The sequence below is a fragment of the Panicum virgatum genome, chromosome 7K, assembly GCF_016808335.1.
Source record: "Panicum virgatum strain AP13 chromosome 7K, P.virgatum_v5, whole genome shotgun sequence".
NCBI lineage: Eukaryota > Viridiplantae > Streptophyta > Magnoliopsida > Poales > Poaceae > Panicum > Panicum virgatum.
This window is the reverse complement of record NC_053142.1, coordinates 30,972,033-30,985,092: the sequence shown is the minus strand read 5'-3', so window position 1 is coordinate 30,985,092 and position 13,060 is coordinate 30,972,033. Positions and strand designations below refer to the sequence as shown.

Sequence of the window (13,060 nt, the reverse complement as noted above, 5' to 3'; positions counted from 1 at the left end):
GCTTGCGAGCCGCCTTTCTGAGAGATGATTTCGTGTACCTTTAGTTGAGATGCAATCTATGTTTTGATCACCTTTTTGACTAGAACTGTACCTAGAGACGATAGGCCCTAGCTCCTTGGTTGTGTTATCTCATCTACGGTTGTGGGTGTGATGAACACTTATGCTTCATTCATATCTATCAAGTGTTCAGTTTATATGCAATCTTCGCTTCATGTTTAGGTTAGGTTCGATAGATTAGATGGTAAACTCTAGTCGGTTCGCTTCTGATCCACGGATTGATAAACCTTGGGGGAGTACTCTAAGGGAAAAGCTACCACGATCCGTGCGCTTGCGGTACGTAAATTGGCGCTTTAAGAAGCGTCAACACTCACCATGCAACCAGATTTATCTTTATCTAATAACTATCAAATTTTCTCATTGGACCACGTGATCTCATTTACCAATAGAAATAATGAAATATTCAATCTTCAGGATTCCCTCACCTTCTTAGTGTTGAAGACCATAGTTATCAGCACTTGGCTCAGTTCCAACATCCGCGAGATATCCACTAATCACAAACATGCATCAAACATTAAGCCGATCTAGAATTAGCGATCTAAAGGGCATGACGAGTTAGAAATTAATCTAGTAGGTTATCTTGGAAAAGGATAATTTTAGCAATAAGGGAAAGAAATATCTTATAAAAGATTAAGACTGTAGGTTGGGGATAAAAAACTACACATTAGCTAAAGAAGTTTGAGATCTGTAGGTGCTTCTGAAATGGCAAATAAGACCATACACATCAATCTGATTGTCGCAGGGATTTTGACAGTAGTTGAATAAATATGCATTAATAATAATCCTAAACATTGAGCTCTCTACCTGCAGCTTTGAAAGCTTGAGCTAGGCAAAAAGAGAAAACTGAATATAAGTTCAGTTACCTTTGTATTTCTAAGAATTAACTGAAGCCATAGAACCAAAGAAGAACATGACTAAGAGAAGCGTTTTCATGTACCATGAAGACTGCTGTAAAATAAATCCATATAGCAATGGACCAAAGAAAAAAAAATTACCTGGCAGGGCTAGCCACCTCTTGCCTGCATAAGAGCACCTGAAACATTGTGGATGGAATTATTTACTGTTCAGAGCTCGGAATAGTATCCAGTTTCTATGGACACATTTACAAGTGTCTTATCTGCAGTCTAGTAGATGCAGGCACAACATGTGTAAAATGAACAAGGGGTTTCATGAAGCTTATAAAAGGAAATAAAATTTCTAAAAGAACTTGTCAGGATGCGTCAGGACACTAACATGAAGCTTGACTTGGCTAAGAGGCTGAGGTGTCTTCACCCTCTGAATGAGCTCAAATACATGACGCCATCAGGGTCCTGTACAAAGGAAACACCATACCTTTGATTGTTAGCTCTGATGTGTTGGGCTTGTTTAGTAAATTATCTTAAGTGTAGTGTAGGATATGTCCTGAGATGATGTTCAAAAGACTAGTGTAGTATACCTTTGAATTTGGTAGGAAGTAACAACTATAGTCCTTATACTTATATTTGAACGCTATATTTGGGAACATACTTTAGAACTAACAGAAGAACAATCTCACGAATACAGCTTGTCAAAATTATACTATTGGAGCAACCAAACAAGATAGGAGTTAACACTATATAACCATGGTTCCCTGTTAGAGTGTTAGTACCAGTTGTCCTTGTCATTTCATCGAGCTGCTCAAGGGTGTCCAGAAACATACCTTTGTTCGTGTATTCATCGTCTAGCACCAAGCTCCGCCAGGATGAGCCGCCGGCCGCCCGAGCCATGAGGCGCAGCCGTGCTACACGATACCGAGGACGGCGGAGCGCTTGGACCCGTGGAGAGCTGGCGGAGGAGAGGCGGCGTCGGCACCCGCGGCTCGGGCTGGCGTGACGGCATCCGCGACGCGGGTCGGCTTGTGCCCCAGCTGAAGGGCCACCGCACCGGCGCAGGCGCGAGCGCTGCCGCCAGTAGGGGCCATCGGCGAGGGCCCCTGAGGGCGGCTGGTGGCGGGGTGACGCGGCGTGGCTTGCGCGACGCGGTGGTGGAGGCGTGGTGGAGGCGGGGCCGGGTGACGGAGCGGCGAGCGGGATGGACGCCCGGCGGCGGGGCGGGTGGCGGCGCGGCGCGCGGCGTGGCAGCTAAGTGTGAGTTGTGTGTGTGGTGGATGGCTGTCGGAACGGCATAAGTGTGCCGGCAAAGATACTTTGACGTGTGCCGAGATCTGAGGCACACGACAAAGATGCAATGTTTGCCATGTGTCCTGATCCAGAGCACACGGCAAACTCCATCTTTACCGTGTGCCACAAGCACAGTACACGGCAAATATATGTTTTTTCAAAACTTCAACAATATCGATTTCAAAAGTTGTTTTACAAAATTTAATCGAATAAACACTGAAAATACATTACCAAAGACATTAAACAATTTATTTTATGATTGTAAGCGAAAAAATTCATTATTTCATTTAGTTATAAATCAATTTAAATGCATATCACATGATATGGGTAAACTATAAAAAAATTAAAATTACTAGATGGCTCCGAAAAAATACCAAAATTTGGACTTAAGGAATCTAAGTTGGGTATTGCATATACAAAAAGTTGTGAAGTGAAAACCCAATTTGACTGTTAATGTGATTCGAAATCTGAACGATTCCTTCTCGATTCAATAGATCTTTTCCGGATATGTCTCAATCTGTATGGAGCTTATGTCAAACTTGTGCAAAACCATCTCAATTTTTTTCTATAGCCTCTGTACATAAAATTATGATACCATGATAAATTCAAATTTTTTAAACTTCATATGTTATTTATAGAAAATTAAAATGTTTCTGCCACATGTTCCCGGTGATGGTTCGGGAACAAGATGTTCGAACTAGCCTCCCATTTCATGGATGCGGCCTCAAATTGGACTCAATAATATTAATATGATTTTCGAATGAATTTTACTTCGTTATTAAAAACAATTGCAGTTCGAAATGGACTTAATTACAATAAATGTGTTTAATGAAATTAAGTGATTATATATAGCAAAGAGACAAAAAAATTACCAGATGTCAGCATAAGGTAACATGAACAATACGTGTATATCAGAAAAAGTTGGGAGTGTTGAATCACTTTTTTTAAAAAAATGTTCGCCGTGTGCTATGGACAAGACACACAGCAAAATCATATAATTGCCGAGTGCCCAGCCGTGGCACACGGCAAATATAATGGGCGGGCGTCGGCCCTACCGTGGACGACGCTTTGCCGTGTGGCAATCTCTGGGCACACGGCAAATGCCTGAAATTTGCCGTGAGCGGATCTTTGCCGTGAGCTTTATCATGTGGCACACGGCAAATACCTTCTTTGCCGTGTGCCGTTATTTTGCCAGGTGTTGGTTTTTCTGCACTCGGCTAATACCTTCTTTGCCGTGTGCCCGAGAATTGGCACACGGCAAAGTCCATGCACACGGCATTTGCACATTCTCTGGTAGTGATCGATCACTATAAATTAATGAACAGATGGTTATTAGCCGTGTTGGTAAGCTAATCAAGTTTGTTTGTAATTTACATGATGATCAGAAATTAAACACGGGAGACTAGAGAAACAAGAAGGCTTATTTGCGCTAAAAAACAGAACTATGCATTCATCTCACAACTTAAGAAACAAGAAGGATATCCTATTTGATGGATCCAGGCTAGCTAACGGAAGGTAGAGAAAAGGATCACTCGATCAGGAGCAGCCGTTCTGCACCCGGGGCTCTTGATCTGGCGGGGGAGGCCGGCGATGTCGTCCGGTCTGGGCTGCGCGTGCAGCACTCGGCGATGAGCACCACTCGCCGCGCCGAACAGGCCCCTCGGGGAAAAAATGGGGTGTGCCCCTAGGGATGAAAACGGTCGGGAACGGTCGGGAAAACACCTAAACTATTCCTGTTCCTGTTTTTTTTTGCCGGGAACGGGATAGGCGGACGGGAAAACGAAAGCGATATTACGGGATATCGGGAACGGAACATATCGGTCGGGAACATGTCAATTACGATCGGGAAGCGGTAACTTAAATCGGGAACAACACATGTTACCACTCAAAACATTTAGCTCGGCACAATAATTACAACCATACATCATTCATTTGCAAACAATACATTTAGCATCAGTGCATCATCTACTACCACACTTCACAGGTTAACACATTCACACGTTCTACTCATCAATTACTAAGCCTATCAATTACCTGATGTCGGAGTAGGAGCAGGAAGATTGGTGCTATGCACCACCAATGGCAATGACGGCTCTAGGATGAGCCGGCGCTGCGATGCCGACGAACCAGCAGCTGAAGCAGAAACACCTCCGATCGGTGGCATCTTTGAGCCTGGTGCGCCGCCGCCCGTCGATTCCATGTCCTGCTCCTGGCCTCCGGCAGCGTCAGTGCGTCATGGTCATGCCACAGAACGGTCGCTAGCTACGGACCTCGGTCCGGTCGCCGCCTCGCCGGTGCGTCAGATCTCCGGTGCGTCGACTCCGCGGCTGCTGACTGGGGTCCTTCAATCCTGCTCCTGGCGGGTGGCGGGCCGGCGGCTGGGGCCTGGGATGGCCGCGCGGCGCCAGGGAGGGACCGAGGGAGGGATGGAATGGGGCGGCGGCGCGGCTCCAGGTCGGTGGGAGCGTCGGCAGGGCGCCGGAGCGGCCGAGCAGAGCCGGAGCGGGACTCGGTCTGGGCGTCTCTGGCGCGGCCGTCTGGGGTGGCGGCCGAGCGGGAGTCGCCGCGCCGAGTCGGGGTGAGCGGCGCCGGTGTGGCGTGGCGGCCGAGTCGGGGTGGGGGTCTGGGGTCTCCGTCCGAGTGAGGTCTGGGGATTAGGCAGGCTTAGGGTTTGCCATATTGTTGGGCTGGGCTAGTGGGCTCTGAATTGGTTTGTGCTTGGACGGAATGTAGATGTAGGCTGAATATGAGGTTGAGGTGCTGAAAAACAGGAATACCGACGGGAATTTTCCCGTCAAATACGGTAACCGCAGATACGGTCAGGAATCGCCCCCTAACCGCTTATGCTCCTGTTCCTGCCGTATTTTCCCGGGTTTTTTCCTGTTTCCTGTTTTTTATCAATACGGTATACGATCGGTTTATACGAGATTCGGTGCCGGTCGGGACGGGATTTTCCCGTCCCGTTTTCAACCCTATGTGCCCCCATTCCTAATGCCGTCCCGCTACAATCCGACAGATGGTGTAGGGATCGGCTCGTTTCCCTCCCGCAGGCGCTACGAAGATGCGAAAAGGCGGAGCCGGGCGCTGCCGATACAAAGAAGCTGAGCCAAGCCGTATCTGCGTGAAGGAAATGAGCCGATCCCTACACCATCCATCGGATTGCAGCAGGATGACATCGGGGCCGTGGGCACACGGGAAGCTCCTTGTGCTCGGGGCGCACCCCATTTTTTCGCGCTGGCGGCCGAAGACGGCGCAGTCCACCCAGTCCTTGAGCAGCTTCTCTTGCCCCCACATCTCAGGCACCCACACCGTACCCTTCCGGCCATCTCCCGCCTGTGCTGCTTCTGCCTCTCCCACATGCTCATCTCCTGATCATACAGGACCGCCGCCGCCGCCGCCTGGAGCTCTACCTCCTTCTCCGCCCCTGGCCAGCGTCTGCTGCTGCGGCTCAACTGGCTCCTCCTCCGACGCTGGCCCCTCTAGGGCCACCTGCTTGGGCGGTTCTACCACCTCGTGGTGATCGGCATCGTCAGGTGTCGTCATCGTCACGCTGCTCCTCCTGCAGCATCGGCCAGTGGCGGATCTAGGATTCCGTACGGACTTCAGCGACACAACTTGCCGACATTCAAATAATATCATCCAACAACTAAATAACAACAAATAGTTCGGAGGATATAAATGGGACAAGTTACATGTTTTCATTACAACTAAATCTTACAAAATATATAATATAAAATTAAAGCTTCACACGACGTTCCGCTATAGCTTGAAAGCGTTTGATGATATCATCATTATTAACACGTCGAAAAAAATCACGCTCTATGTATATGTGACAAGCAATCATTTAAATATTGATCACCCGTCAAGTCTTCACATGGTTCATTGCAGAAAATACAAAATACTCTCTCGACACTACTCAAAATTCACAAAGGTGGAACTAAAATGATTGATGGTGATTGGAAGAAAGCAAGACTCGATTTTACCTGTGCTAACATGTTCTCGTTGCTTGCTACCTGGAGACTAGAGTACGAAGTGATCTGTGCGTGCGAGTCGCTGTCTCAGTGGCGGCGGGCGGCGGCAGCTAAATATACAGTACAACACAGACGCTCACAACACACAATCATTTTTATGAACATAGGTAAGCAAATTCTACCTCTATGAGCACCTCCGAACTGGACTGGCAGATCTTGAGATTTTCGAAGTCACCATTGACGTCTTGTTGTCGTGAGGAATGTCGCTTACCACTTAAAGCATAACATCGGAAAATTCTAGAATAAATCCAAGAAAGTACGAGCACCCATGCCAAATCGAGATCTTGAACCTGAATGGGTATGTTCCACCACAAGTGACCTAACCAACTGATCATTCGCTTCCATCGTATACGTGGTTGTGCATTGATGCTTTTTGGGCTATTGGGCTGCAAAATTGGTAGGAACTGGGCAGTTTTGCCTCTTGCATATGCACCTGGGCTCAAAGAATATACACAATGTATTATAGGGTGGGCGGGTGGGCGTGTGCGTGTGTGTACACACACATAGTACTTTTAGCGTACCCCGATGCACCTACACTACATGCGCCCCTGTTCCGTTCCGTCGTGGTCGCCGCTGCTGGCAAACCGCTTTCACTAGGGCCTCATTTGGTTGCGCGGTGTAAAAATTTTGAAAAGTCATCTTTCTACATTTGAAGTACTAAACATAGACTAATCACAAAATAATTACATAACTTGTCTGTAAATCGCGAGACGAGTCCAATGAGCCTAATTAATCTGTCATTAGAGGTTATTTACTATAGCAATTTAGCATCTGATTACAGCCTAATTATGTTCATTAGATTCGTCTCGCCATTTACAGACAGCAGTCGCAATGCGTTTTTTATTTCATTTAGATTTAAGTCTCCATGCAGGTGCCGGGATTTTTTTTTGGAATTTTGGTTTTTGTAACCAAACACGGCCTAGGTAATTATTAGATGCAACTTTGTATTAGGAGTTACTTTAGGTGACCTTTCATAATGGCATAGTTAGGTAATAGCCTAGATTGAAATTTTGTGATCATCTATCTATCTATACTATAAAGTTGAAATAATTGAAACCCATTCTCACACAAATTAGGCTCACTGTACACCTCACGGAGGTCCAACTTGTCAGGCCAAAACATTTGACGAAAGGGGCTGGAGATCCATTTTTTGATAGAAGGAAAATATTTTTACTGAAATGGTAATACTTTTTACACCAACAATTTTTTATACTCATCTCTTGTACCCGCGTATTACTTTCATTTGGCACACATTTTAAGTTCCTTCGCACATGCATTCACCCATAGTTCGCGTTATTATTTGTTTTGGAAGGACAATAATTGACATAATTGTTTTATGAAAATAAAATAAAGATGTGTATTATTTTTAAAAAGAAAATAAATGACATCGTTGCTTGATGAAAGGAAAGTTAAATACGTGCCACAGGCACATACATTTCCAACTATAATGGAAAATTGTAATTTTTTAGAAAATGGTAGATCCAATGAGTGTTACTTGTTAATGGTGATAGGGTATATACCGAATTAATGGCCGAATGTTTCTGCATTTTAGAGTTTATTCTAGTAATTTTTCTACACGTCTCGTTAGGACTAACATGGATGAAAATTAGTAATAGTTAGATGCTAGATATCTTCCTTTTTGCTCTAAAATGATCTATTTAAGACATTTGTATGGTCATTTAGAAAGTTACAGAAAATATTGGAGGATCTTCAATTCTTGATATATATCAGGATCCTTTTTCACATCCTAGATGTTATTGTTACCTTGGACTCATATATCGATGGTCGATAATTCTACTAACCCTATGTTCGCAAACTCTGTACTTTGTGTTCTTTTTTTTTTACTTTCTGGGTTGGAGTTTTAGAGTTAAAGAGACTACCGGCTGCGTATATAACATAAAGAGCATGCATGTTACTCTTACTAATTTGGAACAAAGGAGATATCATGGCTTCTCTCCACCTTCGAAAAGAAGTACATTGGTGGACAAGATTTGGTGGCACACCTTAGTCCACGATCTCATTGAATCGACCATGCACGCATGATCTTCTGGAAACACAGCACCCACATATCCATCAGCAAAGATTCTTCCTGCAGTAGCTTGAACTTCAATGCGATCGAACGGCAATATCACAGACAATTCTTAAAACTTTTCGAAACAAAAAGGTATATGGAAGTACACCCAGCTTGCTTTGCATGGTTACGTTTTCCTTGAAAAGAGAAATGCACAATGAACAGCAACAGCCAAAGAGGCAAGCAAAAGGCAAGAATATGTTCATCTGTAGGGGAGAGAGGAAACGAAAGAACGGCAAGAAACCACGTCTTGCATTACTACGCCAACAAGTACACCTGAGTATGTACCTGCAACTACTAACATGCACAATTAAATCCAAGATGGCGATCTAAACCTAACCTGCAATCCGATCCCAAGACTCATTAACGGCGATAAATATTTTTTTCCTCACTAGCTAGCTTAGCTAGCCGTACTCAGCAGTCAGCACACAGTGTGTGTACTGTCCAATCAATCAAGGCGATGAACTAATTAAAAAAATCAAAGCCGCATGCGTACATACGATAGTAACCGATTAACCGTTAGCAATGGCAGCTATGCATAAAAAAATTCAAAACAAGGCCGAACAAGCAACAAACAGAAGTATGCATTTCGTTCATCGATCACTCTAAACAGATAGTTATTAGCGGTAAGCTAATCAAGTTTGTTTGTAATTTACATGGTGATGATCAGAATTCAGAAATTAAACACGAGAGACTAGACCGTCTCACAACTCAAGAAACAAGAAGGATCTCTTATTGAGCTAGTAAAAAGAGAAGAGAAGCTTATTGATCCGGGCTAGCTAGCTAATGGAAGGTAGAGAGAAGGATCACTCGATCAGCTGGAGCAGCCGTTGGGCACCCGCAGCGGGCTGGAACCGGCGGAGGAGGCCGGCGACGTCCGGTCCGAGCGGCGCGTGCAGCACTCGGCGATGAGCGCCCGGCGCGCCGTGAGCAGGCCGGTCGGCACTAGCGGGCGGTCGAAGACGGCGCAGTCCACCCAGTCCTTAAGCAGCTTCTCCTGCCGCCACATCTCGGGTACCCACACCCTCCCGGCCATCTCCCGCCTGTGCCGCTTCAGCCTCTCCCGCATGCTCATCTCCTGATCTCCCGCGGCCGCCGCCGCCGCCGCCTCGAGCTCCACCTCCACCTCCTCCTCCTCCGCCACCGGCGTCTCCTGCTGTGGCTCAGCTGGCTCCTCCTCTGACGCCGGCACCTCCGCGGCCGCCTCCGCCTGCTCGCGCTCGGGCGGCGCCACCGCCTCGTTGTGATCGGCGTCGTCGGGCGCCGTGTCGCCGCCGTCGTCATGCTCCCTTCCACCGTCGTGGTCGCCGCCGCTAGCAAACCGCTTGCACCGCCGTTGCGTGCCCCGGCCGGCCACTGCTCCACCTCCACTGTCTGATCCGGTACCACTTCGACCAGGGGCGGAGTCAAGAATTTTTTTTTATTATTGGGGAGGCCAACCATACTAATTTATATAAAAAATTAATTAAAATTTAAATGTTCAATATAAATTTGGGAACCATAGGGCCCCTGCTCGCCCCCTGTCTCCGCCCCTGACTTCGACGACGTCGTCACCGGAGGACACCATGCAGCCGATCTCGATCGAGCACGACTGCACGAGCAGCAGCCCACTTGACCAAGAACCCGATATGATCGATCCGTACGCAGTGGAGCAGCACCACCGGTAGGTTCTCGGCTGGCTTCTAGCTAGCTACCACGGCGATATAATGCGAGGGGCGTGGGGAGGAGAAAAGATCATCAGGGAGGGCGAGGAGGTGGGAGACGGACGGGTGGGGGGTGAGGCGGACACGTTAGGAGTCAGGAGAGAGGCCGGGGAGGGGGATGGCGCGCGACCGGTCGGCGCCAGCGCGGGCGGGCGCGCGCGCCTATGGATGGTGGCGGCGAGGGGAGCGTGGCCTGCCGAGGCGGCGGCTACATGTGGCTGCCCGTGCCACACGACGTGGACGGAGGCCCTGCTGGTGACAAGTAGGAAGCCGCGCGCAGTCGTTGTTGATGGGCAGCTAGTGATCGAGCGGCCCCGCCGACGACGTCTTGGTCGCGCGTATCTGAATCTGAGGCTGGCGGCAGCGCGGGGCGGGCGGGACGAAGCAGGGCCAATGGGCGCGGCGGATTTGATTTTTTTTTTGCGGGGACAGGGAGCGCTCGCGGCGAGCTGGGTCTGGGTCTGGGTGGGCGCCCACCACACCCTTAAACACGCCAAGAATCTGACCCGGCCGGCTCCGTGCCTACTCCCCTCAGTCCAGAAACAACCAAGTCACTTTAGAATTTAAAATTTATCTCAAAAATAAGTCATTTTATCCTATTTAAAAAAGTGCATGTGCATTTAAAAATCAATTAGTGTTAAATATGATTAATAATAAATAAGAACAAACATGATCATTTTATCTTCTTGTTAATTTATCATAAAATTTCTAGAATAACTTATTTTTTGGAACGGAGGGAGTAGTACACAACGACCGGTTGGGCACCCAATTGGTCTGGGCACTATGTGGGTTAACTGGACCGTGCAGTGTGTGCACAAGATTAGGGAGCCCGTGTAACTATTTAATTTTCTTCTTTTAACAGAAAGAAACGTAGCAATCCTGCGTTTTCGAGAGAGAAAAAATGAGCACCTAATAATTCGCTGTGCAGTAGATTGTTTACACAGAAAATTCTCAACCATCCTGTTAATTCCCGGTCTTATGATATTTCTAATTTCTCCTTTGATGATCCCTCATTTCCCACTGTTGGCACAGCTGCGCGCGCATGGCCTTCGTGGCCCATGGAGAACCTGTCATCGACGACGGGGTCAGCATCCCCCCAATGCGACGCGCGCGTGCTAGCTGTGTGCCACAACTTGTCACTGCAATGCATTCCTCTCTCTTTAATTTGTTCCAACTTCAAACCTTATGTATCAAAACCTTGTGACCGTCGTCACACTCTCTCCCTCCATCTTCACTGCTTGGATAGTTTGATGAAACCGTCATATAGGAAGCAGTAGGGCCATTTCTCAAATTTCTGTATATACAACACTCACTTGATGAAAGTGAACGAGAGAGACATTTTATTTAATTTTTAGATGAAGTGAAATTCTTCCTTCTGAGTAAGAAAGAAGTTTTAAGAGTCCATTTGGTTGTGATAGTTGGTAGATAAGGAATAAACTAGAAACGACAGAGGCTAGTCCCAAATCTTTATTGCGTAAGTTGTTTTCCCCTGATGTGGCAAACGCCATTGCATAAGAGAAACAAGGAAAGATTTGACATACACAAACAACATTTGCAAATTGTTACAAAAGCTCACAAGAAATGCCAATACTGCAACTACATGTATGTATCTAGACAGCACTTTTAATAGCCATTCGTTTTAAATTATAGACCGTTTTAGCATTTCTATATATGTAAATTTCATATGTATCTAAACATAGAATATATCTAATGCATAATAATTAGGAAAAAAATCCAAATTATCAAGTATACCAAAGTCTGGATAGCCCCCTTTCTTTTGGTCCAATTTGACCCCTAAGCTATGTTATTTGATTCAATTTATCTACTAATACATTTTTTTATTTCTCCACGTACAAATGAAATCTTAATTTAAAATGTTGTAGAGTTTTAGTGTAGTGGGCATCACAAAACATTATTATGAACTTTCTGTCATTATTTTTCAAAAAAAAATTATGACAACTGTTAATTTATTATTAAATATCATACCCTATCAAAATAATGATGAAAATTTTTTGACGTATTTTTCTAAAATAAGCTATATTGTCCACTATCATCCTGCAAAAATTTTAATTCAAAATTCCGCTATAAATAAAAAGATAAGTCTTATGAAAAAGTAAATTTGATCAAATGATATAGTTTAGTAGATAAATTTAACTAAAAATTAGTTTAGGGGGTTATCCATATTTTTTTTATGATACTTGAGGAGAGTAATCTAGAATTTTTTTGTAACAAATACAATCTAGAAATTTTAAAATAATATATACTAGTTTATACCCCCCATCTTGAAATGTAAGATATTTTGCTTTTTTAAATCAAAATTATTTAAGTTTGATCAAATTTATAACGAAGAATATTAACATCTACCCTTTCAAATAAGTAGATTACGAAAATATATTTCATAATGGATATAAATATTTTCATTTGATATTCAAAATAATCATTACTCTTTATATAAATTTGATGAAATCTACATTAGTTTGATTTAGAAAAATTAAAACAACTTGCATTTCAGAACGGATGAAGCAGTTTAAAATGGAGGAATTACAAAATAAATGAGAGGAAAAGATATAAATAAAAAAATAGTGATGGGATGCGACATAAATAAAAAGGAAACAAACACGTAAGAGGAAAGAAACAAAGAAAAAGAAAAATATGTTCGTGCATGTGTTGCAGTGCTTTTGCTAGGTTACAACACACTGTGTCCAATCACTATATACTTTTGCTAGCAACATAGGCGCGTGTCAGAATAGGTTAGAAGCTCGCACATGCATGCAGAAATACGACACCACGGGTCTACTTGTCTAGAAATACTAGTGGGCCGGTATATTATATTATTTAGGCCAATTTGCTTTTCAAATCTGCTGGCGGATCCTTCAGGCTATGGAATGATGAGCGATCCATAGCTTTCTCGGTCGAGGACGCCCCACGCCAGGCGCGAGGTATTTTTTGGCGTTGCGACGCTGCGGGGACCCGTGGGCCGCCAAGGAAACTGCTATAGGCGCCCGCCGGCCGCGGCACGGATGGGCTCACACACCGCGCGCTGCGTCTTTTTTATTTTTG

The 13,060-nt window shown here is 45.2% G+C and overlaps 1 protein-coding gene and 1 long non-coding RNA gene across 2 annotated transcripts; both read right to left on the bottom strand.

The window, feature by feature from the left end:
- Positions 1-249: 249 nt before the first annotated feature.
- On the bottom strand, positions 250-2,172 carry LOC120640908. Its single transcript, XR_005662051.1, has 4 exons — positions 1,736-2,172; positions 1,291-1,367; positions 1,053-1,090; positions 250-547 (listed from the first exon to the last, which is right to left on the bottom strand). It is a non-coding gene; the product is annotated as an uncharacterized LOC120640908 (long non-coding RNA).
- Positions 2,173-8,863: 6,691 nt separating this feature from the next.
- LOC120640906 (protein BIC1-like) lies at positions 8,864-10,158 on the bottom strand. Its single transcript, XM_039916832.1, has one exon. The coding sequence runs from the start codon at positions 9,370-9,372 to the stop codon at positions 9,112-9,114; it is 261 nt and encodes an 86-aa protein (XP_039772766.1). The 5' UTR covers positions 9,373-10,158; the 3' UTR covers positions 8,864-9,111.
- Positions 10,159-13,060: the final 2,902 nt, after the last annotated feature.

Excerpts from the sequence above, each read along its gene's own strand:
- LOC120640906 (XM_039916832.1), bottom strand. The coding sequence starts at position 9,372 with ATGAGCATGCGGGAGAGGCTGAAGCGGCACAGGCGGGAGATGGCCGGG.